At 40.0% G+C, this 25,631-nt stretch overlaps 1 protein-coding gene across 1 annotated transcript in view; it reads right to left on the reverse strand.

Moving 5' to 3' along the window:
* The window catches only part of LOC109923614 (DENN domain-containing protein 2A-like), a 51,291-nt gene extending 41,662 nt beyond the window's left edge, over positions 1–9,629 (reverse strand). Inside the window, exon 1 of the mRNA XM_048607768.1 lies at positions 9,538–9,629. Within this exon, the coding sequence (XP_048463725.1) occupies positions 9,538–9,623 (86 nt within the window). The 5' untranslated portion in view covers positions 9,624–9,629. The remainder of the gene's footprint in view (positions 1–9,537) is intronic.
* Positions 9,630–25,631: the final 16,002 nt, after the last annotated feature.

Below are 25,631 nucleotides of genomic sequence, written 5' to 3' on the forward strand. Positions count from 1 at the left end.
TAGTCTAATTGTCAAACTTTAAAATTCTACTCTGATTCCAACATCCAGGTCAATTGTATACAAATCAAAAGAAGGAGTTGTCCCAGCATTTGTCCTTGGGGAACACCATTATATACTACCCTCCCAGTCTTAAAAGTAACCATTTACAACGACTAAATAAAAACCAAAAGAGGAAGGGTCTCCGGACCCAAATCGTTAACTCTGATTTTTTCTTCAAAGATGCTGCCAGACCTGCTAAGCTTTTCCAGCAACTTCTGTTTTTGTTCCTTATTTACAAGGACACTATGTTTTTGATTCTCAAGCTAATATTTTTACCCAGTTGGACACTGACCATCTATTCCATGTGCCTGAATTTAACCACCCTTTTATGTGGTATTTCAATGACTGTTTTCTTAAAATCCATACAGAAAAATCCATACAGATGAACCACATTCCCTTCAACAATCTTATGCTATTGCATCAAAAAAATCAATTAGATTAGTTAAATGCAATCTGTCTTTTACAAATCCATGTTGGCTCTCCCTAAGTAACCCAAACCTCATCAAGAGGTTGTGGATTTAGTCCCTGCTTACTGTTTCCAGAAAGTTATCTGCCAATTATATTAAAATAACTGGTCTGTATTTGCTATGTCTATCCTCTTTCTACAATAAAGGTCAGAAGTCACATGACTTATTTGAAATCACAAGCTTTTGTGAGGTGAAGTGAGAGAGAAGCACACAGAACACAGAATTTATGGACAGAGAAATCAAGGCCAGAGAGATCAAAAGATCATACAAATGATCTGAGTTGACTGTTGAATAATGAGTCTCTGCAGTTGACCAGAAGTGTTAGACAGTAGGAGTAAGGTGTCAACAGCTGAATAACAAGTGAAGGGATGACCTATAATCTGATTAAATGAGGCAGAGAGATAATTACAAAAAGTTAAAAATAATGTAGTGCTGGAGACAAATCTAACCAAAGTAACAAGAAATCCAAAACTGTACAAACTAATTACAGTAGAGAGATAATTAAAATTTATCCAGGTGGTGGTGTCAAAACCGGACAGGAAGGAAGATTTTACAGATAAAGAACATTACAGTGTGTTTGCATGTAGCACAAGATGAACCCAAGATCACAGTTGAGGTTGTCTTCATGGGTACAGAACTTGGCTATCAGTTTCTCCTCAGTGATTCTGCATTGTTGAGTATCTCGAAGGCTGCCTTAGAGGACGCTTACCCGAAGATCAGGTGCTGAATGTCCTTGACCGCTGACTGGGAGGGAACATCCCTGTGTGGCAATTGTTGCGCGGTGTCCATTCACCCGTTGTTGTAGCATCTGCATGGTCTCACCAACGTACCATGCCTTGGGGCATCCTTGCCTGCAGCCTATGAGATAGACAACATTGGCCGAGTCACATGAGTATCTGCCATGCACATGGAGGGTGGTGTTCCCATGTGTGATGGTAATATCCATGTCGATGATCTGACACGTCTAGCAAAGGTTGGCGTGGCAGGGTTGTGTGGTGTTGTGGTTGATGTTGTCCTGAAGGCTGGGTAGTTTGCTGTGAATGATGGTCTGTTTAAGGTTTGGCGGTTGTTTGAAGGCGACAATTGGTGGCGTAGGGATGATCTTGGTGTGATGCTCATCGTCATCGATGACATGTTGAAGACTGCAAAGAACATGGCGTAATCTCTTCACTCGGGGAAGTACTGGATGACAAAGGGTATTCTATCAGTCATATCCTGTGTCTGTCTTCTGAGGAGGTCATTGCAGTTTTTTGTTGTGACACGTTGGAACTGGTGATCGGAGTTGAGCATCATTTTCCATTCTTATGAGGGCATCCTTCAAAATCTTTCGGTGTCCGTTGCATTCCTCCTCATCTGAACAGATAAAGGCGTCACATTTGCCAATCTGGTAACTGCCCCACATATATGGGAAAAAAATGCTTCTCTTGCAGGATGTAGCTGCCATTAGCTGAGTCAGCATTTATTGCTTATTCCCTAATTGCCTTTGAGATGGGGGTGGTGAGCTGTTTTCTTGAACCACTGCAGTCCATGTGCTGTGGATAAAACCACAATGCCATTTAGGAAGGGAATTCCAGGAATTTGACCCAATGCCACTGAAGAAACAGTGATATATTTGCAAGTCAGAATGGTGAGTAGCTTGGAGGGGAACTTGCAGGTGGTGATGTTCCCATGCATCTGCTGTCCTTGTCCTTCTACATAGTTGTAGTCTTAGGTTTGGAAGGTGGTCTCTGAGGATCTTTGGTGAATTTCTACAGTGCACCTTGCAGATGGTACACACTGTTGCTACTGAGCATCGGTGGTGGAGGGAGTGGATGCTTGTGGATATAGTGCCAATCAAGTGGGCTGCTTTGTCCTGGATGGTGTCAAGCTTCTTGAGCGTTGTCAGAGCTGCATGCATCCAGGTGAGTGGGGAGTATTCCATCACACTCCTGATTTGTGCATTATAGATGTTGGATAAGTTTTGGGGTGAGTTACTAGCCTCTGACCTGGAGGATTATGGTAAGTCACTCCATTCTGTCCACCTGGGTTTCTGAAATATAAGCCATCAGGACTATGTAATTTCTTTTACCCCAAGATCAAATTGCCTTTCCTTTACCTCCTCCTTCTCAATATTCAACCTATCCATTGCTTCTACTGATATTTGGTCAGATTCCTCTTCTTTAGTAGAAACTGTGGAGCATTCACATTGTCTTCTAGTGCCCTGCTTTCATAAGATATCACCCTCTTTGTCCCTAATAGGATTCATTCTACCATTCACTACTAATTTGCTATTTATGTTCCAGAAAATCATTTTTCGGTTCTAATTTAAGTTGCCTGCCATGACGTTCTTCTGTTCTCTCTTTGCCAGTCTTGATGTTCTCTTCTCTAAACCTATTGTATTTGACCTGTTTCTCATTTGAAGAATTCACTTGACAAGCACCATATGTCCTTCTTTTCTGCTTCAGCATCACCTCTACTTCTCTCACCATCCAAGAAACATTGTTTGGGTTTGTCTCGCTTTCACCCTTGTTGGAACATGCCTGGTCTGTACCTGACAAATCTCTTTCTTAAAGATTACCCATTGCTCTGTAACAGCTTTTTTTTCTGTTGGACTTTGGTTTCATATTACACTGGCTATATCCTTTTCATTGTGTTTAGCTCTTTTTGTAATGTAAACAGTTTGGTTTATATCATTCCTGGAGACAGCAGTGAGAATTTGTAGAGAAAGCCAGAAAGAGTGAGAGACAGAGCAAGGGAGCAGTGAGAAAATGGCAAAGAGTTTAAATAGCAAGTCTCAGAGTAGGCAGTGCAACAGCGGTGGAACATGTTTGATTTTGGCTTGAAGATGCTCTACATACCCATACAATTGAGGAACGAAATGTATGAATTTCAGTACCAGTGTAATGCCAGGAACACAGGCTCTAAATCCAAATGGTGGCTGATTGTACCAAACATATTTCTCCAGCTGTTTGTGATTTGCAGAGTACAGACCATACTGAATTATTGTTTGATGTGATTGGGCAGCGCTTGTTGAAGTTTGAGAGTTCCAGGAATTACACTAACAATTAATTGAAGATAGACAGTTGAGTTCATAACATGGCTCATTTACATCTGCTAGAAACTAAATATATTCATACGCAGGAATCTGTTCTCTGCAAACTAAAGGAATATGTTCATGCCTTGTGCTTTTGTTTTGAATGACTTAAATGTATGGGGAGGCTAAGGTTTCCTGTCGTTTTCTCCATAGCAATGCCTTGTCCAATCAGAGTTAACTTGCCATTCAAACAGCACCTCTTTACCATAGTATAAACTGTTGCGATTATTTGAAATCTGGCATTCTTGTGTTTGTCCTGATGAGTGCAAAGTGAAAAGCTTTGACAAAGTGACTGCTTGTATTGAAATACTGTGCAAGCGTCAGTATCCACCTCCACTTCCAACTTAAATGAGAATGAATTTTTTTTTGATGAAGCAGTTAAAGATGGTTGGACCTAGGACACTACCCTGAGGAACTTTCTGGGGCTGAGATGATTGGCTTCCAACAACCAAACCATTTATTTGTGTAGGATATGATTCCAGCTGGTGGAGAGCTTTCTACCTGATTCCCATTGATTCCAATTTTGCCAGGGTTCCTTGATGCCACGCTCAGTCAAATATACACTTGATGTCAAAGGCAGCCACTTTCACCTCACCTCTAGTTTAGCTCTATTTTTCATGTTTGGACCAAAACTTTAATGAGGTCTAGAATGGAGTGGATGTTACAGGACTCAAACTAAGTATTGGTGAGCTGGTTTTTGGAGAACTAAATGTCTCTTGACATCCCCGCTGACAGTACCTTCCATCAATTAGAGTCATAGAGATGTACTGCGCAGAAATGGTCCAATTCATCCATGCCGACCAGCTATCCTAAATAAATCTAGTCCCATTAACGACCATTTGACCCATATCCCTCTAAAGCCTTCCTATTCATGTATCCATCCAGATGCCTTTTAAATGTTGTAATTGTACCAGCCTCCACCACTTCCTCTGGCAGCTCATTCCATCACTTTGCTGACAACTGAGAGTAAACTATTGGAACAGTATTTGACTGGATTGGATTTGTCATGTTTTATGAGGTCAGATCATGAATGGGCTGATTTCCAAATTGATTGGATAGGTGGAAGTGCTGGAGCCGCATGAAATGTTTTAATTAAGGTGTTGCTAATTCTGGAGAACAGGTTTTTAGCATCACATCCTGAGATGTTGTTGGACCATAACCTTTGCTGCGTTATTTGTATCCGGCTGCTTCTTTGTATTATATGAGCTAAATCAAATTGGCTGAAAATTGACATGTGACAACATGGACCTCAGGAGGAGGCTATGATGGATCATCCGCTCAACACTTCTAGCTGGGTTTGCTTGCATATGTTTCAGCCTTGTCTCTTGCATTGATGTGTTGGGCTTTGCCATCATTGGGATTTTCATGGGCCCTCCTTATCTCATTCATTGGTTTTCTGCCATTATTAATGACTGGATACAACAGGATTGCAGGGCTTTGATCCGTTGGTTGTGGCATCGCTTAGCTTCATCTATAGCATGCTCCCACTGGTTTGAAGTTGGTTCCTCATTCTTAGGTCCCCAAGTGCTGCTCCTAGCATACAACCCAGTGATGATCAAGTGCTCACCTTGTTAACATATGGCTGAATGTCACAAGACCTCATGGGCCTGGAGTCAAAGTTCTGGATTTCCAGAGCAACTCCCTCCTGATAAAAACCACAACACCACCATCTCTGGATCTCTCCTGCTACTGGGACAGGGCTTACCAAGGGATTTCCCTCCTCTTGCCCACAACCTGGAAACGAAGCTCCAAAAGTGACAGAGAACCTTGGTGCCTGATCTATGACTCATGAAACCATTCCACTTTGTACTTTTCTCCCATTTTTGGCACCCAATAATAGGATTGAGAGACTTTAACTGGCATCAGAGACACAAATAGTTGCTCCCTGCTCCTCCACAAGATGCAAGGTGTGGGGTGCCTGCACATCCATTCGGTACACAATGGATTTTTCTAGATTTTTCTCTCTATTCACCTGCCATAGTTTGATTGTCAGACGAATTTCAGAGTAGTTCTTTGGCATTTTATTTTGGAAGATAATAGTGCAAAGTTCTTCATTCGGCTTTTCTCATTTTCCTGATCCCTAGAAAGATCTTTGGTTTCAATCCTGGGTCTAGTTTGTTGAGTCAATCAGTTCTCCCCTCACCACATTCCTCTATGTATGTCACACCCACTTCACTGCAAAGGTGCCTAGATTTGGCTCAGCAAATACCAAAACATGAAAAAAAAAGACAATCTGCTACCAGAATCTGAACTATATCATGATCATTTTTCCTCTTTAAAGGGAATACTCCAACTTGGCTTCAGTCTAGATCTAAAAAAGCAATAAAATGTTCATCAGGCCTACGATTTTAATGATCTGTAAGTTTTTTAAAAAGCCTATTCCATTGCAATGCTCTCTGACATAAGGCACCACATTCACTTTCTCCTGTTACTTCAAAGAAGTTTGACTGCAGTCCAAGTCGAGCAAAGGCTGCAGCAGATTGCTACGTTTGGAGAAATGCACTGAAACAGACATTGTAGGGACCAGAAAGTTAGCCCTTGGGGATGGGGTGGAAAGTTGGGATGAATATCACAGATCGCCTGTAACACTGCAATTCAAACATGGCAGCCTGGGCAAAAAAAAAGAAAAATGAGATGACAAACTTTTCTTTAAAAAAAAGCAAAACAACAGCAATGCACTGAGTAGGACTGAATGAAAATACAGCTGTTTCTCAGTTTCCTGCTGTACATTTCCCTAACTCTGCATTCCAAACCACAGCTATATTCTGGGTTATGTCCCAAAAGGTCACTGATTGATCAGAGATCATCTCTACTTAAGCTAAACATTTTGACTAAATAGTACATTGCTGAATTTCTCAGAGGTGCCAACAACATCTGTAAGAAAACTTGGACAGCCCCAGGCTGGAACATTATTAACAGAAATGCTCTTAGTAATATACTGCCAAAATATACCACCATTAACGCCACGTTCTCAACAGAAATGCAAATGATTGAGATGGATAGAAAAATGATGATAAAATACAAAAAAGGACAGCAGGTGATAACAAAAACAAAGCCAAATGTGCTAGTGAGATCTACTGTAGTTTATAGACGACTGCTCTAGTAGTCCCAGTGTTTATGCAGGAAATCATGTTTCAATGTCAATTTCTGCAGACTGTACAAAAATAAAATAGAAATTTCAATCTCCAATCATCAAACATCCACTGATCTGGAAAAGTATAAATGCTGTTCAAATGTAAATGTACCTATCCCTTTAAGCAAAAAATTCATGTATTTAAGTAGTTCAGTGATAAACATCGACGTGAGAAACAGGTTTGACAGAAAACTCCCAATACAACTTTTTACAGTGGGATTGAAGATTAGTAAACACAATGTGGCCACGCTGGATTTAGACAGGTGGCAGATTGCTTGTCGAAGATATGTAAGGTTCTAAATTTTCAAATTTTACATCAGCCAATCTCTGTTTCCTTTGCATCTATATACTGCCTCTTTGGTCTCTAAGAGATCCCGGTCTTTCCCTGGTAATCTGCTTACTCTTAATATATGTACAAAATGCCATGGGGTTTTCCTTAATCCAAGCTGCCAAAAATATTTTATGCCCTCCCCTTTGCCCTCTTAACTTCTTTTTTAAGCACTTCCTACAATCTCTACAGTCCTGGAGGGCCTCCTCTGTTTTTAATGCTCTGTACTTAACATATGCTTCCTTCTTCTTCTTCATCAAACTCTCAATATCTCTTGATATCCAGGTTCATGGACTTTCTGCCTTTGCCCTTCATTCTTAGAGGAACACACTGGCGCTGAACTCACAGAGGTAGAACATGCCTACTGTATGTCAATAGTTTCAGTTCTATCACATATCAAGCTGTAGAACAACATACTTTTGGTGCAGAATTGCAGGCTTCCAGTGACATTTTGATAATCCAATCCCAGAAATGGATCACTGTTCCTTCAATCAATCACATCACAGTTGCAACCGAAGAGATTCCAAATTTTAAATCCACTTACAGTCACCCTCTTCAGCTGCTTCTTTCCTAGAATCCTATCAGTATCACAATTTTTGATTAATTCAGTCACAAAAATCATCCATCAGCAAACCTTTTACGATGATCAACCACAAGGATAATTGCCTCTTCCTGCCTCAGCAAATGCCTACAATTTTTCCACAATATGGTGAGGATATCTGGGTGATGGGTTCATCTCTCTAACCTGATTAATAACCTGAAAATTGAGAGAGGAATCAATCAAGGGCAGGCGTAGAACAAACTAAAATGAATTGTTATTCTCAGAACATTATGGCATGTGAAATAATTGATAGACATTGGAAAATTGCTGTAATTTGGCTAAAAGAGAAAAAGACAAATATGTATATAAACCACCTCTTGGCTAGAAAGTGGAAAAAGGGGCATGTGTTAAGCTGCAAATTCTAGCGATCCTATCAGGCTATCAGGAAACAAGTTAAGAATCTGTAAAGGATCTCAGAATATGCTTGCAGTAAACGTTAGAAAATGGGCTCCATGTCAAGCCACATCACAATGGATCTACCAATGCTGCTTAACACACTATAGAGTATAGTGACCATATAACTTCTCGTATTTTCCCCATTTATATTTTATCTATGAAAATAGGACATTAAATATTTCATTATAGATGTTACATCTCGAAAGATGTAAAACAACATTAAAATAACAACAAAGAAAGCAAGAAAGAGAAAAAAGCCAGTTATAAGATTTCAATGACTTGGAATTAATGCTGACAAACACTTTTCAATTTTTAAAATTCCTTGATCTAAGAAGAATTAAACTGTGAGTGACCACAGTTGACTAACATTTAGTACCTCAACATTGTGCATCAACTCACGTCCATGCTGAGAATATAATTCAATTCAGTAACAATGACATAAAGATTCACTGGTAATAAAATTCAATTTCGTGTTTGTGAACACAGCATACTCGAGGTATTAAATTTCATGATACTGGAAAATCAATCTTAAAATGCCTCTGAATTGCAATGCAAAATCTATGAAGTTCCCTGGTGTAAACTACAGTTAAATTGAGTGATCTCAGCATGGTGCTCTCCCATTTAAAATAAATGGTCAACAAGGGCACAAAAAAGTACCAACTGGAAATTCTAGACACTTAAAACTGCATTTTCCAATAGCTGATATAATGTGACATCACACAACTGTTTTGCTGTAAGTGGGAACAATATTTTTCAAGATAAACAGATTCATTTATGGAATTATCTATTTTATATCTGGATGCAGTTGATAAGAAAAACCGTAATTATTTCTTCACCAAGTTCCATCATTCAAAACAAACACCTTTCCATCATCCTGCCTTGTCATCAACTTCTTTGTCCCAAAAATCACAATTTTTAACTCATCATGGATAATTATCACAGGAAACCTGCAAGTACTTAGTTTTTATACATGTGCATATTACCAAAGCCATGAACCATTCCATGCAAATTCTTTGTCACAAAGCTACAACACCTGCAGCCTTTTAATTAAGCTTCTTGCAAATAAATCCAGGGGTCTGGTATTTAGTCTGAATTACCAAATACATAAACTCAATGTGGCAAGTTTAGCTTTTATTGCTGGCTAAAAATGCATGATACTGAATTGAACAACCGTTTTCACACCGCCCAATTTTCTTGACCACAGAGATTTTAATTGGGCAGATGCTGAAAAAGCCTGAAATTTCCCTACTGACTGTTTAATCAGTCATGTATTTCTGAATACATGATGAATTTCACTCTAGTGCTTTCTGCAACACAACTTACTTTAACTGAGATTTCAAGCTTTATATTAATTTTTCAGTCTCAAATATTGTTAGTAGTTGTGGTCAATCACCATATTGCATTATTAGTTGTGTTATGACAGTTTTATTTACAAGACTTGCAAGTTAGTTCACCATGAAAGTCCTGACTCTTTAAAATGAAATGGCAGATTTTGCTCACTGTTCAGTGGACTTCGAGTTGCAGGTGGTTGTTGTCCAGCTTAACACCGTTGTCTTATTGGCTATCATTGTGTTGGTAAAAGGCATGTTCTTTTACCTGTGAAAGCACATAAAGTATAACTCAATCAGATTTATGAATATTATGGTAACCATCAATGATCTTGTGACAAATATGATGTGATTAATGACAATAATCGGTGTATGTAAGGGAGTAGACAGGGGTTTCCATACCCATTTCCTATGCAACAACCTTTTTCTCTCCAGTCTAGATGGGTGCCAGAGGCAGGGACAATTGTCCACCCACTGTTTCTGTAAGAACGTGCTTTGCATCTACATGTTGCTTGCTTCCCATAAGACATTATGAAGCACATTTTACTGTTATGATGGCCATTGAATGGTAGACAGTATTATGCTACATCATAAGTTTTTACAGAGATGCACAGTGTAAAGATCAACAACCTTATGCTGCAGATCAGGCTCCAGAATTTAAATATGCAGTTTCTGTGTTCTACTCCCTGAATCAGCAAATCCTTTACGGCTGGTCATGAACATAAGCAAATGGATACAAGTTCAGTGCAAGGGACAGAGCCCTTAGTTCCAATAATTCACTGCCCTCTACCCTTCAAGGCTCTATTGCCATGATTGTGTGGATGATCTGACTTAAAACATAATTATCTGCACAACAAAGAATAAAGGTTCCCCAGTAGTTCAGGAAGTAAATTATATTTTCATACAGCATATTACAAAGATCCAGATACAATCCCTAGTTTAGCTTAGATGGGGTGGATTTTTTTTCTATGCTCTTGTGAAAAGGTGGTGCTGAGCTGCTTTCTTGAACCACTGCAGTCCACCTGCTTTGGGTTGACCCACAATTTCATGAGGGAGGGAATTCCAAGATTTTGACCCAGTGACAGTCAGATTGTGAGGGAATTGGAGGGGAACTTGCAGATGGTGGTGTATCCATGTTTCTGCTGCCCTTACCCTTCCAGATGGAAATGGTTGTGGGTTTGGAAGATGATGTTTAAGGATTTTGGGTGAATACCTGTGGTGTATCTTGTAGATCTTGAGTGTTGTCAGAGACACACTCTATCAGACAAGTGGGCAGTATTCCATCACACCTCTGACTTGTGCCTTGCAGATGGGGAACAGGCTTTTGGGGAATCAAGTGGTGAATTACTCACTGCAATACTCCTAGACTCTGACCTGCTCTGTTGCTACTGTATATTTGGCAAATCCAGTTGAATCTTTGGTCAATAGGAACCCCTAGAATGTTGACATTAGGAATTCAGTGATGGTAACACCATTGAATATCAAGGGCAGTGGTCAGATTGTCTCTTATTGGAGAAAGTCATTGTTACTTGTTACAATATTACTTGCCACTTGTCAGCCTAGTTTTTGAGGTTTAAAATTAGCTTTGACAGACCTAGGATAACGAGTGCAAAGTTATGCAGGAATCTACCTCTCATTGCTATAGACTGACCTATCTCTGGAAAATGCATGTATGAAATGTCTGGTGAGGTCATGATGAGGTGAGGATAAAGATTAGGCATGATGGCAATGTCTTCACAATTGAGATTTTGGATGCAGATACTATTTTCCTTGTCTTTCATATTTTACATTATTAATATGTGAAATTGAAATGATTATTATCTTGGAAACAGGATGATAAGATTTACTCAGTCTGATAGGATGAAGTATTGAAGTAGTATCTACTAAACAGGAGTCTGTTGATCACGCATTTCTCAGACACGTGCAGTTGAGAAACCGAAAGGTTAGAGTCTGTGGAAAATTGCCAGGCATGCTCGCTTGTCTGGCCTCTCTTTTTTTGCTCGCCTCCCAAAAATACGAAAATAGTGTGACACTCATAAGGAAGCACAAACTTTGAGCAAAGTATTCCAGTATTAGGAACCAGGTCTCAACACTTCATGAACAGTGCATCATCCAAGTTCTGTAATTTATTTTCTTTTGACTTCTTAAATAACAATTTCCACAACCAACAGTTGACCATGAAACCTAGATATATGTCACACCTGGGCAACTGAGGCAATATCAGGAAAATAAAGAGGTCATCAACAGCGAATCTTCAGTGCAATAAAGCTTTTTGTCTTTGTCGTAGGACCATTGATCACATCTGTCAAAAATGTGTTAATTACAGAATAGTGGGGTAAGGGATCGGAAACTTCTGTTTACAAATTTAATATTGTGATAGGCAGTATGGAGATGAAAGGAAATTGTGGGAGGAATCATTGACCCCAGGGAGCAAGGAGAATACACAATGTTTGCTGGGTTAATGACCAGGTTTCTGCTGATGTAACTCCCCATCCTATGCTACACATACTTCAGGTTTCAAACGTACTTTCTAAACAATTTATTTGCATCTGTGCACTTTGTTCAAAAGAAAAGTATTCAAAATAAATTAAAATAACGGAATCAAATAAAGCGACTTTAACAAGATAAAATCTTAGTAACTAGGACTAAAATGGTCTCTCATTATACAGAAAATTTGTAATTTTAACAGCACCCAGCAACATAAATAGGTCTCAGATAAAACTAAAATCAGAAGCATAGAATTGCTGAGGTGTAGGAGGAAATCATTCAGCCCATTGTGTCTGCATCAGTTTTCTGAGTATTTTAACTTAATGCCAATCTCCTACCTTTCCCTGTAACCATGCACAGTGCTTCTATGAGAATAATCAAACAATACAGAAAAGGCTCTTCAGCTCCATTAAGTCTGCACTGACCAAAACTACCCTAAATCTACACCAGAGATAGTAGGAACTGCCGATGCTGGAGAATCTAAGATAACAAGGTGTAGAGCTGGATGAACACAGCGCGCCAAGCAGCATCAGAGGCGCAGGAAAGTTGACGTTTCGGGCCTGGACCCTTCTTCAGAAAATGAAAGGTTTCTGAAGAAGGGTCCAGACCCGAAAGGTCAGCTTTCCTGCTCCTCTGATGTTGCTTGGCCTGCTATGTTCATCCAGCTCTACACCTTGTTATCTCTAAATCTATACCAGTCCCACTTTCCAGTACTTGGCCAATAGCCATCTAAAGGTTTCAAGGTTTTCTACCTCAACCATCTTCCCAGAATGTTCATTCCAAATATCCACCACCCTCTGGGTGAAAAAGATTTTCCTCAAATCCCCTCTAAACCTCTTACTTTTCATCTTAAAATTATGCCCCCTTGTTACTGGCCTTTCAATTATGGGAAAGAGCTGCTTTTTATCCACTCTGTCTATCCCCTTCATAATCTCACATGCTCAAACAGGCCCCCCCACCTCAGCCTTCTCTGTTCTCAAGAAAACAACCCAAGCTTATCCAGCCTCTCTTCATAGCTAAACTGCTACATCCAAGATAGTATCCTGGTAAATCTCCTCTGCATCTCCTCTGGCCAGACCTGGACACAGTACTTCAGCAATGGCCTAACCAAAGGCCAGCTCCAACATAACTGCTCTCATAATCTATGCTACAACTAATAATGGCAAGTATCCCATATACTTTCTTAATCACCCTGTTAACTGTCCTGTTGCCTTCAGGGATCTATGGACAAGCACATCAAGATCCCTCTGTTCCTCTGAGCTTCCTAATATCCTGCCATTCATTGAGTACTTACTTCATTTGTTACTTCTTCCTAAGTATACTACCTCACACTTATCAGGGTTAAATTCCAGCTGTCCTTAATTTGCCCGTCTGACCAACCCATCTATAACTTCCAAGAACCTGAGGCTTTCTTCCTCACTGTCAACATCCTCAAACTTACTTATCAACCTCCCACATTTTCTTCTATATCGTTTACATATATATCATGAACAATAACGGACCAACACTGAACCCTTCGATACAACACTGGACACTGGCCTCCAGTCACACAAATATCCTTCTACTACCACCCTCTATCTCCTACCACTAAGTCAATTTTGGATGCAACTTCCCAAGTCACCCAGGATCCAAATTATCTAGTGTTCTAGTGATCAGAGGTATAGGTAGAGTGGATAACCAGAGACCTTTTCCAAGGGTGGAGGTAGCTATTACAAGGGGGCATAGTTTTAAAGTGAGCAGAGGTAGATATAGGGGAGATGTCAGAGGTAGGTTCTGTACTCAGAGAGTGGTAGGGGCGAGGAATGCATTGCCGGAGAGGGTAGTGTTCATTAGGGGCATTTAAGCAGTTATTAGATAGGCATATGGATGATAGTATAACGTAGGGGTGGAGGTGAGATAGACCTTAGGTTTAGGGTAAATGTTCGGCACAACATCGTGGGCTGAAGGGCCTGTTCTGTGCTGTACTGTTCTATTTTCTGTGTTCTCTTGAAGCCTTGATTGAACTTACTTCCACCACACTTCCAGGCAGTGCATTACAGACTCATTGTGTATAAAAGTTCCTTCATACTTCATATTTGCTTCTTTTGCAAAACATTGTAAACCTGTGCTCTCTGGTTTGTGATAATTTTACAAGTGGGAACAGTTTGTCCCTATCCACTCTGTTCAGATGTCTCATAACTTAGGAATTTTCTATCAACTCACCACATGACTCTTTCATCTCCTGGGAAAATCGCCCTAATGTTTCCAATCTTTGCTCATAACTGGGTGCCCCATCCTTGAAAGTATTATTGTGAATCCTTTCTGTAATCTCTCCAATGCATTCACATTCTTCACAAAGTGTGGTGCCCAGACCTGAACACAACATTCTGGCTGAGGTCCGAGTAATAAAGTGAAGAGGTGAAAGGGACCTGAACTCCAAAATTGTGACCACATTTCTGCTAGCTGCCATTTTGATTGATGCAGTAATCATGGCAACCGGCTACATGCAAAACTTATGATGTCAGGACTTGCATATTGCTGCCAGCCACAACTTCTGTTTTGTGGAGTTGGAAATTTTCAACAAAGCAAGTGGCTTTCTGAAGCCTGTGTTAACCATATCAGGTAAAATGGGTTCTGAACCACGGGGGAAGCCAAGTCAGTATATATTTTTTGACAGGTCAGATTAAAAGTAATTGACTTCACATGTCATAGGATGTTATTTGATAATTTAACTCCAGTTTTAATGCAGCAATTGATATTGGGTTTTGTTCTTAAAAGAAAAGTGACCAATGGTCCATTTCGTGAAAGTGTTCAGAAGAATAAGAGTACGTTGTCCACGGGGGTTTAAGTGCTCTTGTGCATTTAATAGTATTGCAATTATGATTTTAATGTACTATTTGGCTCTGTGTATTAATCTTTATTTTGATTGCTAGACCAGCCATCTGTTCAGTCTTAGAGCCAATGGTTTCACTACTTCAAAGATTTTAATACATTCAGCTCTGAAGACTTTTAGACAAAGTTATGCAATGGAATATCATTATAAATGCTGAGGCGCAAATCTTACCACTGACTCAGCTACTTGACTCTCAATTCCTGACCTAACAAACAATAGTTGCTTGTGCCATGTCTTTGACTACCTTAGGCTTGGGTGTACATAAATGTTACCAGTCAGAATTTACTCTCTGGCTGTGTTTTCAGTAGCAGTTTTGAATAACCCAAGCAATAAGCAAATTCTCATCAAGGAATTCCAGACACACCTAAAAAGGTGAGCTGCTCATGGTACCAGAGGAATTGGAAACCACATTCACAATCCATGTACTGGTCAACATTAGCATTATTTCAGGCTGAAAACGACATTGATCAGTGTGTTATATGATTCAGGATTTTGTAAAACAGCACTGTTAATAACAAAAATGCAATTCCATTATATTGTCTTTGGGACAGTCAGAAGTCGCCTGGAAATTGCAACCATGCCTTCAATTCATATGTTGGAAACACTATAGGCTTGGTATCTCTAATCCTGTAGAAAGGCATGAGTCTTTCCATCTTAACTCCATAGACCCAATCATACTTATTGAGAAGTTGCAGCATTAGTCAAAAAGGGTCCTGCTGTATCCTCTTTGTTCTTGGTGGATCCAACCCATAATCCAAACATTGGAGGAGATGCACAGTGATTACACATTTCATCACAAATCGTACCCATTGTACAAGAACAGCTCTTAGATGCCTGCATATCTTCTGATCAAGGAAGGATACAGTTGATAAGTCCTACCAAGGAAAGCACAGACTTTACTTCATTCCCCTCCAATATACCCAATGGAGATTATGTAACCATAGCAACGACATAGAAAGGAAAACAGAAAGATACAATTGTCTGTCAAACAAAGAAGCCTCAATAAAATATGTGAAATGTTCAACACTCTATTTTTCCAGACACTGTGCATTTCAGATTTGGCACTTTGCCCAGAACTAGGAAAAATTTTAACTCTCTTCCTGGCTTGTTCTTTCACTTGTACTCCATTAACTAAATTAAACACACAAGGAGATCAGTCAAAATATGACTAAATTTGGTCAAGAAAATTCTCATGACAATCAAATGCTGCGTCAGACTGGGCAGTTGTACTTGTTTGAGTTTGTTTTGTATATTCAGTGTTATTTGCATAGCACAGTCACTGAGCTGTCCATACAGAACTGAATCTTGATTGTCTACACAGCAACTTTACAGCAGAAAAACATCTTTATCTCAATAGTATTTTCAATGAATATTTGAATGCTACAAGACTGTAAAAAATTCATATTCTGTGCCATAGAAAAATCCAAAAAGATTTCTCTACTGTAACTTGATAGAAACAGGGATGGTTTCCAACTGTATCTTTCAAGAAATACTTTTAAGATTTTCTCTAATGGCAGTGACTAGCTTAGAGAGCCGAACAAACTAAAAGATGGTTTGATCCTGAGGGTTGGTGGTTTCAGCCAATGAACGGGGAGACAAGGTGGCAGAAGTCAGGATAGAATGAGAAATCAGAATGTAAAGGTCATATATCCTGGATTGCAAAGTACAAAAATGGAAAAGCTCCCAACCTGCAATGTTATCCAATAACTCCCAGTGGAAGTGCACATTGACATTGGAGAATTGCAGGCTTAGGGATAACTGAGATTCTCTTGCAGTTGATTTACCTGCTAGGACTCTCATGGTTCATGCGTAAATAATGGATGCCTGAGTAAGGTGCTAATTTTATCAGTGATCCTGAAACTCTACTCCTGTAAATTAAGAGACAACTCTTACTAAGGCAGACAGGAGAGAAATTTTGGCTAAAAAATTAAAAGAAAAAAATCCTGTTTCCTGTGGGAAAATATAACTCCACAGACTCATGTACAAGCCTCTTCAGAAATTTCTCAAATGCCCCTCATTCCACCCTCAAATAACTCTTTGGGGGTGAATCTCAGGCAATGGGAGGCAGGTTCGGGTCTATTTGTGAGTTAAATTCATTTAAGTTGCATTGGGTCACTGAATAAACCTAATTGAACGTGTGCAGTGAACCCCTGTGAACTGACAGGAAGGTAATTCAGTTATGTAGATATTTTTAATCAACCTGTTTTTAGATAGACTATGACACAATTCTGGGGCAAGTAACAGGTAGAGACACTACTGCAACACCACAACAGCACAGGCTCCACTGGGATTTTAACCAAGAAACTGCTGTTTATTAGGCAGGTGCTTTAACCAACTAAGCTATGTTGCTGCCTTCAAGTATACAAACAGGTAATTAAGGTTTCTTTAACACTAAATTCTAGCCTTAACAGCTGTTAAAAGAGGTGCCAGCAATTTACCAGGCTCAGCAACATAAGAACACAGTAGGGAGTGCTTCTTCTCAACAGCTTCAGCTATTTCCAGACAAGAGATTGTTACACACAACCTTTCTCAGGGAGAGCTTTCCGTGTTCAGCAGGTGATTACCAACTTCTTGGAAGTCCCTTTAACCACTTGTACTTATCTTCATCTGTTCTTCCCTACTGTCAGCCTTCACCATTGAATAGGAGCAGCTTATGCAATTTTTCATCACAAGAGCAGAAGAACCAACACCAGCAACTGGAACAAGACCAGACCAGCTGCATTCTCTTCGCACAGCCACAGAGCAAAAAGAATGGTCACAGAGATCCAGTTCCAAACAAGCAAGATCCAGAACATGGCAGGTCATTGCTGCCTCCTTGAACATGACTTCCCTCCCTGAGAAGCTGGCAACTATACAGTGCCAGTGACCAGCCAAATGCCTGCCACTGGAGAACCAACCCTCACTCACTCGCTCTCACAAGGACAAAAAGTGTGCTGTGCATTTTAGAAATGACTTATTTGGACACTAGGGAATGGCACGCTCATGCAGGGTGACTGTGAAGCACAAGTGTGACAGTGCAATAGGCTAGGATGAGTATGAGTGTCAGCTGCTTAGATGGGAATATGAGGAGGTAGAGAGAGGTGGGGGATGAGTAAAGATGTAAGCAATACCGTGCAGGAGCACGCTGAGAAAATCAGCACATGGAATTTGAAAGTGCATGTCTGTGTTGTTCACTTTAACCATCCTCCAGGGGCCTGGACTCCTCTTGGTGCACAGTCACCAGGTTGGAGGGACCACCCCCCTGCTGCTGACTTCTTTGGCTAATTCAATGCACACATATAAAGGTCACTTCATTGCAGCCTTCCCAGGTCTTCTCTCCTTTCCTCTGATTGCTGCAGATTCATAAGAGCCATGTCCAGTTGAGCCGTTCTAAACCATGCTGGGATCCTTTTAGTTAGAAATCTTTTCTTTGACAGATCCAGCTTCCCATCCTTGCTTAGTCAGGGAACTCAGAAGCAAGAAACTAACATCATCGGTCAGCTAAAAACAAGTCACAGCAAATTTGTGCAGATTTGAAGAGTTCCTGATCTGTTACAGGTCCTGACACTTGGTCAGATACTATCAATTTAAAATGCTGCTCGTTAATCACCTTATCTTCTATTCCTCAGATTATCTCCACGGAAACCACTTCCCATTTATGTCATATCTGTAGAAAAAGACACTAAACATAAAATAACAATTGTCAAGTGCAGATAGAATAAAGGGTTGAAATTACTAAAAATGGGTATAATTTGTAGATGTTAAAAAGGATATAAAAGCTTGTTATAACTCAAAAATGTTTGAAACATACATTCATTTAGATTTATGGTGGATAGTAAATTAATTTGGAATTACAGCATCTGAAATTTATGGTACAGAAGAAAGCCCTTTGCATTTATGCAAGCTAAAAAAGGTATTGAGTTCTATTGGCCAAGTCTTGCTCCATATTCTTGCAGGTCATAGCACTTTAGGTACATATCAAAGTATATTTTATGTACAATGAGAGCTTTTGCCTTTGCCTGCCTTCTCAATCCCTTTGTTTATTGTCTGCATTGTTCTTTTTGTATTTGGAAAGACTGGCAGAAATTTTTTCAACAAAAACAATGTCCATGAATTCCATCTCAACATATAGGTTTTTTGTGTCTAAGTCTTATTCTTTCTCTTGCACGTTATGTATTTAAAAATCATCTTTAAAATTTTCCTTGATTTTATTTGCCTATGCGCTTTTATTCTCACTCTTTGCTTTCTTAATTTCCTTTTTAATTTGTCTCCTATAGTCTTGATACTCCTCTGCACCTGATCATTTCCTAAAAATCTGAAGATACCACATATACAATGGGTCATTGTCATTGTATTTATAAACACAGCGCAATGTTATGTGCAGCAAGGTGAATGCTTTCAATTTTTGCAGGCATTATCTCAAGGAAGAAATCTTGGCCACAACAGTAAAAACAAACCTGCTTCTTCACAGTGCCTTGTGATTATCACTGTTCACCTGTACAGTTTAGACATCTCATCAGAAAGATGATACTTCTAGCTGTATAGTCCTCCCTTTGTACTGCATCAGAAAATCAGCCTGGACAAGTGTTGGTTGATTGATAGATTGACTGATTTATTGTTATCACAATACTGAGACACAGAGATACACTACTGAGAAACAGTGAAAAGTGTTGTTTTCTGTGCTATACAGGCAGTTCATACCATACAAGGTGCATCAGGGTAGCAGAACAGAGTTCAGAATACAGTGTTACAGTTGCAGAGAAGCAGATCAGAATTAACGTTTGAGAGGTCTGTTCAAAAGTCTGATAACAGCAGGGAAGAAGCTGTTCTTGAATCTATTTGTATATGCATTCAAAATTTTATACCTTCTGCCCGACGGAAGAGGGTGGGAGAGAGTATAACTGGGGTGGAAGGGGTCTTTGATAATGTTGGTTGCTCTCCTGAGGCAGTGGGAAGTATAGATGGAGTCAATGGACAAAAGGCTTGTTTGCATGATAGAATGGGCAGTGTTCACAACACTCTGTAGTTTCTTGTGGTCTTGGGAAGAGCAGTTGCCATACCACACTGTGATGCGTCTGGATAGGATGCTTTCTAAGGTGCAACTATAAAAATTAGTAAGAGTCCTTGTGGACATGTCAAATTTCTTTAGCCTCCTGAGGAAGTAGAGACGTTGGTTTGTTTTCTTGACTGTCGCATCAGTGTGTGTGGTCAGATTGCTGGTTATCATTACTCCCAGGAACTTGACATTCTCAACCATCTCCACCTCAGCTCCATTGATGCAGACAGAGGCATGCCTTCCACTCCGCTTCCTGAAGTCGATGACCAACTCCTTCATTTTGCTGACATTGATGGAGAGGTTGTTGTCTTTACACCATGCTGCTAGGCACTCAATCTCTTTCCTGTATTCTGTCTCGTCATTGTTTGAGAACCGACCTACAATGGTGGTGTTGTCAGCAAACTTGTAAATGGAGTTGCAGCCGAATTTGGTGAAGGAGATGTTGTCGCCTATTCCCACTGATTGTGGTCTATGGGTCAGGACGTTGAGGATTCAGTTACGGAGATGGAAGCCTAGACCTAGGTCTCAGAGTTTGGAGATGAGTTTGTTTGCAATTATGGTGTTGAAGGCAGAACTGTAGTCAATAAGTAGGAGCCTGACATAGCTATTTTTGTTGTGCAGATGTTCCAAGGATGAGTGTAGGACCAGGACCAGGCATCTGCTGTGCCAGTAGGTGAATTGCTAAGGATCAAGGCAGGCAGGAGGCTGGAGTTAATGTGAATGATGACTAACCTCTTGAAACACTTCATAATTATGGAGGTCAGAGCCACTGGGTGGTAGTCATTGAGGCACGCTGCATGATTTTTCTTTGGGACCAGGATGATGGTGATCTCCTTGAAGCAGGTGGGGACTTCTGGATCGTAGTAAGGAGAGGTTAAAAATGTCTGCAAATACGCCTGCCAGCTGGTACACACAGGATCTGAGTGCATAGCCAGGGACTCCGTCTGGGCTTCCGTGGGTTCACTCGAGAAGGTCAATCTGACATCTGCAGCGGTGACTGTGGATATAGGCACACCCGAGGTTCATTGGGGCAAGTGACATCATTTCACTGACCTTCTGTTTAAAACAAGTATAGAATGCATTGAGCTCATTGGGTAGGGATATACTGTTGCCCACAATTCTGTTTGACTTTGTTTTGTAGCCCAATGTGTTGTGCAAGCCTTGTCCAATAGAAATTGCTGATTAACGATAGGCATGATCTTGGTGATACTGCACCACATGTACTCATTTTGCCGCATCACTAGTGAATAGATTTTTAACATTGGGATGCTGAGTTCCCAGCAGCAGCCCTCAGCCTGTGGTGGGAAGAAGCAATTGGTACAGTTTAACATAGAAGGGCTCTAGTGAAGTCTGGCAACTGTTTTATTCCGCAGTGGAGCTGGGAGAAGAATTCCTAGTTCAGGCAGGTTTGAAGTTCCCTATTTTCATTTGCAATGGGTCTAAAAGTATGTTTCAGGCACAGTTATAGAATGCTGCTTTCGTGCATTCACCAAATTGTGAGCAATGCACTTCTACAGGTTCCATCACTTTGGTGTTAAGGTGTCTGTTTGGCAGCAAAGGAACAGGTGTGGAAACTTTGAATTTCTAAACCGCTATCTTTTATTTATATACAGAGCTATGAATGGAATTTGGAGACAACAAAGTCAGTCTTGCTGCAGTTTAGGGGTCATTAATCAAGACAATAGGATCTCAGTGTGATGGCATTTTTGTGAACTGCTCTATAACTATATTTCACAGTTCATGCAGCCCCTATACTGCATGCTGACCAAGTCATTGATTTCACAGTGAGCCAGAGGTGGAGAATTCTCTAAAGTCATTCTGTCCCAAAACCCATTGCTGAGCAAGGAACACACTTCATATTGTAACAATACATTGGAACTGCATCCCTGTGAACAAGTCTTTTCAATGTAAAAGAAAGCAAAAAAAACCTGTCCAAAGCAGATCCCAAAGCAAAACAGAATTTGACATTACAAGTTATCAATACATCAGTTTGATGAGGTGAATCACTTAAAACATGAGCTGTCTTCTTTGTTCAAATGCTAATTTATGCTCAGCATGTTGTTCTTGTGTGAAATTTCAAACATTTGCGGTTTACTTGTCGCTTTGTTTTCTTTTATTTCACCCAAGTTTATCAACAATCTGGAGAAGTTTACAACATCAAAATAATTGGTGAAACTTCAGCACGTGTATAAAACTGAATTTTCAGCAAATGAGCTAGGAATTGAACATTTCAAATGGAAACCTCAACATGTTAAAAGGAAACAAAAAGCTGCTAATCTTAAAATGCACATTTATTACATGTTACAAGTGGTATCAACAAGGTTACCAAAAAGAGTTACTGACAAGTTTAGCAATGCAAACTTCTACATCTAATTAAGTTTTTTGTTATTAGTTGGCTGTCGGACTCCCTAGGGGATGATGTAAATGCATGAAGTAACTCAAGCAGGCCTCAAAATTATTCTCAAGGAGTTTGGCAGAAAGCCAGCCCACAGAAAGGCGGCTAAACAGCGAGCCAGGATTCTTGTCTATACTATGTAAATCTTCGGGGAGCAGGCCAGTAAGTCAGTGTGCAGTCAGAGTCTCCAGTGTTAAACATTGCCAGGAATAACCCATTGTCCGCTGGAACAAAAGCACGAGCTCCTGCTTGTAAGCCAAAACAGGCCATCTGGCTGCCCTGTATGAAACCCAGTGTTAAGAATGTGACCTGTGGGATGTCCTTATTTGTGCAGGGGAGTCAGCCTTGGAATGAAACACGGGACAATGCCCTAAGTGTGATTTAGAATTACATGGCATAGTGAATTAAAAAGGTAGGGACATTAACTCTGGCAGACCTAGAAACATTTCAGTGCAGACAGCTGAAAGAACCAAACTGGTAATTGGAAATCTTTGAGGCAGTACATTAGCACAGCCCAATACCAATGCTCCAGGGCACTAGTTTGTACTAATCCTCACTGATCTAATTTTCAAAACTTTAAGAAGTTTGTAGTGGTCCAATTTTCTAACATGCTAGAACGGTGCACATTTTAAACACAGTGATGAGTGTCTGCTTGTGGACTGTATGCAAAAAGAAACTGTACAATATGACCTTAACTACATACGACACAAAAAACAGGAATGAGCTTGGACACAAGTCTGGAATGATATACATGCTGAACTGTATGTTTCACTTTTGTTTAAATAAATTACTTGCAGCAATCCCTATCCCACACATGCTAAACATCTGCAGTCAGTTTTAGATTAGTGCCTCTATGTCTGTGTTCATGGATTAAAATCAGTAGTGCTCTTAGCTCCACTTCTACCTGCTGTTGTCACTCCAGAGGAGCAAACCTTGCTGCGGGCAGGAAGATACATGATTTTTTTTTGTAAGATTAGGAACTTCTGCCCACATACACAGCACTGCAGCACCAACCGCGAGAAAGACTGCATTAGTTACGCTTGAGTCACAACAGGAAAGAGCAAAATGCACCCAAAATACCCAGAAATGTACCTCAAAATATTTGGGGAATTGCAGGTGGGGATGGAATTCCCACAATTTCAGTCAGGCCACTCACTAAGTAAGTGATGGTATGTTGATTACACCACAGCATAAGTTCTAACTAGCCCAGCTTCCACACACTTTCAGTGCAACTATACTTTATAGCCATGTAATCATGGTTGATTTTAAGGCTGGGTGTAATATTCTTTAAACAGAAACTGCCGATCAACTCCTCTTAATTTTTCAAATGGTTTGACTGTTTACCCCATCTTCAGATGGCTCTGGAACTGGCCAAAGACAGTGGGCACACAGACATTACACAAAAATGAACAGGACATCATTCTATACATTCTGAATTGCTAAACACACAACTCAGTCTCAATCCACTTTATCTGACTTCTGAAGCTCTATTATTGAACTTGCATAAAAGATTTCTGTGTTGGGGGAAGGGGAAAACTATACTTGACGCAGTTAAATGACTTAACTTCCACCCACACATTCAGATTAATCTCGTTTGCTTCATCAGTCATTCAGTCTTGCACAGCAGGGAAATTTGGTTCTGGGAAAAGTTGACAGCTTGTGAGCTGAGATTTAAGAGATTTTATAGATTTTGAAATACTGGCCTTGGAGGTGTAACTGGTTATTGTTTTATTTTTTCCTAATTTTTTACTCTTGCCACTATATTAAACACTCCCAGATTAGACAGAGAGCAATGATCACCTTACACTGCCTTTGGAGTACTTCCAAGTTCAGTGGCACAAGGGTTAGAGATGCAGAGCAAAGCTAATTAACATTTGTCTCCCACCAGTACCAGGTGAATCATTGCATGTGTTGAATAACGTAATGGTTCTGAAAGGGTTAACAGATATGGGGCCAGCACTGGAATATGGCTAGAAGTAGATGATCAGCCAAGATCCAAAATGTCAGAGCAGGCAATGTGGATTGAGTAACCTACTTCTGCCCCTATGTTCCTACTAATATAGTTAGCACTAATTGAACAAGCACCAAACTACACCTGCTGAAATGGTAATCCTGATAATGAAAACTTATAAATAGAAATAATCTAAAGGTGGGTCTTGAATATTTCATTTTAAAAACTGCTGGTTGAGAAATTGGTTTGTGTTTGAATCAATACATGATCCCAGTGTTGGTGGCATACCCGCAGTAAATTGACCTGCAAGACTCAATGGACTAATCTTTAAAAGAAAACTTCATGCACCGGATGTGGGCATTGCTATTACCCATTCCTAGTTGCCCTCAAGAAGGTCTTGCCCATCTGCCTTCTTGAACTATTGCAAATCCATGTGCTGTAGGTAGACCCACTTTGACCTAGTGATGATGGAGGAACCTGGCAATATATTTCCATAAAACATGTATCTTTCAATGGCCCCAAAAATAAAATGAATGAACACGCACTGACAATGATATTGGATTCTCAGGAGATAGTTTTGTTTCCTCTCCACCCATCTTCTCCTCCATCCATCTTCTATCCGCCTCCCCCTCTCTCCCTATTTGTTTCAGAACACCCTTCCCCTCCCCCATTTCTGATGAAAGGTCTAGGCCCGAAACGTCAGCCTTCCTGCTCCTGTGATGCTGCTTGGCCTGCTGTGTTCATCCAGCTCTGCACCTTGTTGTCTTGGATTCTCAGGAACCTGTTTTACGTCTGTAAAATGGAAACAGCACAATCCTGTTTCTAGGCTACTGTCATTATAACAAGTGATTTGGGAATATATTTTTCTCTGCAGCAGGAAAAGAATTTAAAGGGCTGTTGTTGGATGTTTGATCATCAGCATAGTTGTGACCTCAGAGACCTTCTAACAATCTGAAGTATCTCTTGATACATTGACCTGGTGGGATGCCAAAGACCGTTAAACATTACACTAAAGATTAAGAAAGGAGGTAGACATTCTCAGGTGGGGGAAACCCACGTTGCTCAGTTAAATATTCCACCACCTTAAGAATGACAGGGTATGAAATGGAGCTCTGGGAGAGCAGGTAAAAGAAAAAGGAGTGCAGTTACAGAAAAACACAATTAACAACTAGTTATTTAAAAAATGTGCATCTTACATTGACAAACTTATCAAAATAGCAGCAGCATTAAAAAAAGACAAGAAACGTAATAGTGGACATGACAACAGATAGAAATTCAACAGGGAACACATAAGTATAAAGGACAGGAGTAATGCAAGAAGAATAAAAGAAAACCAGAAAACTATAACTTCATTTAAACTCATCAAGTACATTGGTTGTGAGTCATTCAGCAATGAAAGACCAATTGCATTATGGAGGCTAAAGTAAACTGCTAATGAATAAGGTTAAAGAAAAGATATGGCTCCATCATTTATGGGGAAGGAAACTCAGAGCAGGAACATCTGACAGCTATCAGGAAATGTTGAA

Source organism: Rhincodon typus, chromosome 18, assembly GCF_021869965.1.
Source record: "Rhincodon typus isolate 14 chromosome 18, sRhiTyp1.1, whole genome shotgun sequence".
Taxonomy (NCBI): Eukaryota; Metazoa; Chordata; class Chondrichthyes; order Orectolobiformes; family Rhincodontidae; genus Rhincodon; species Rhincodon typus.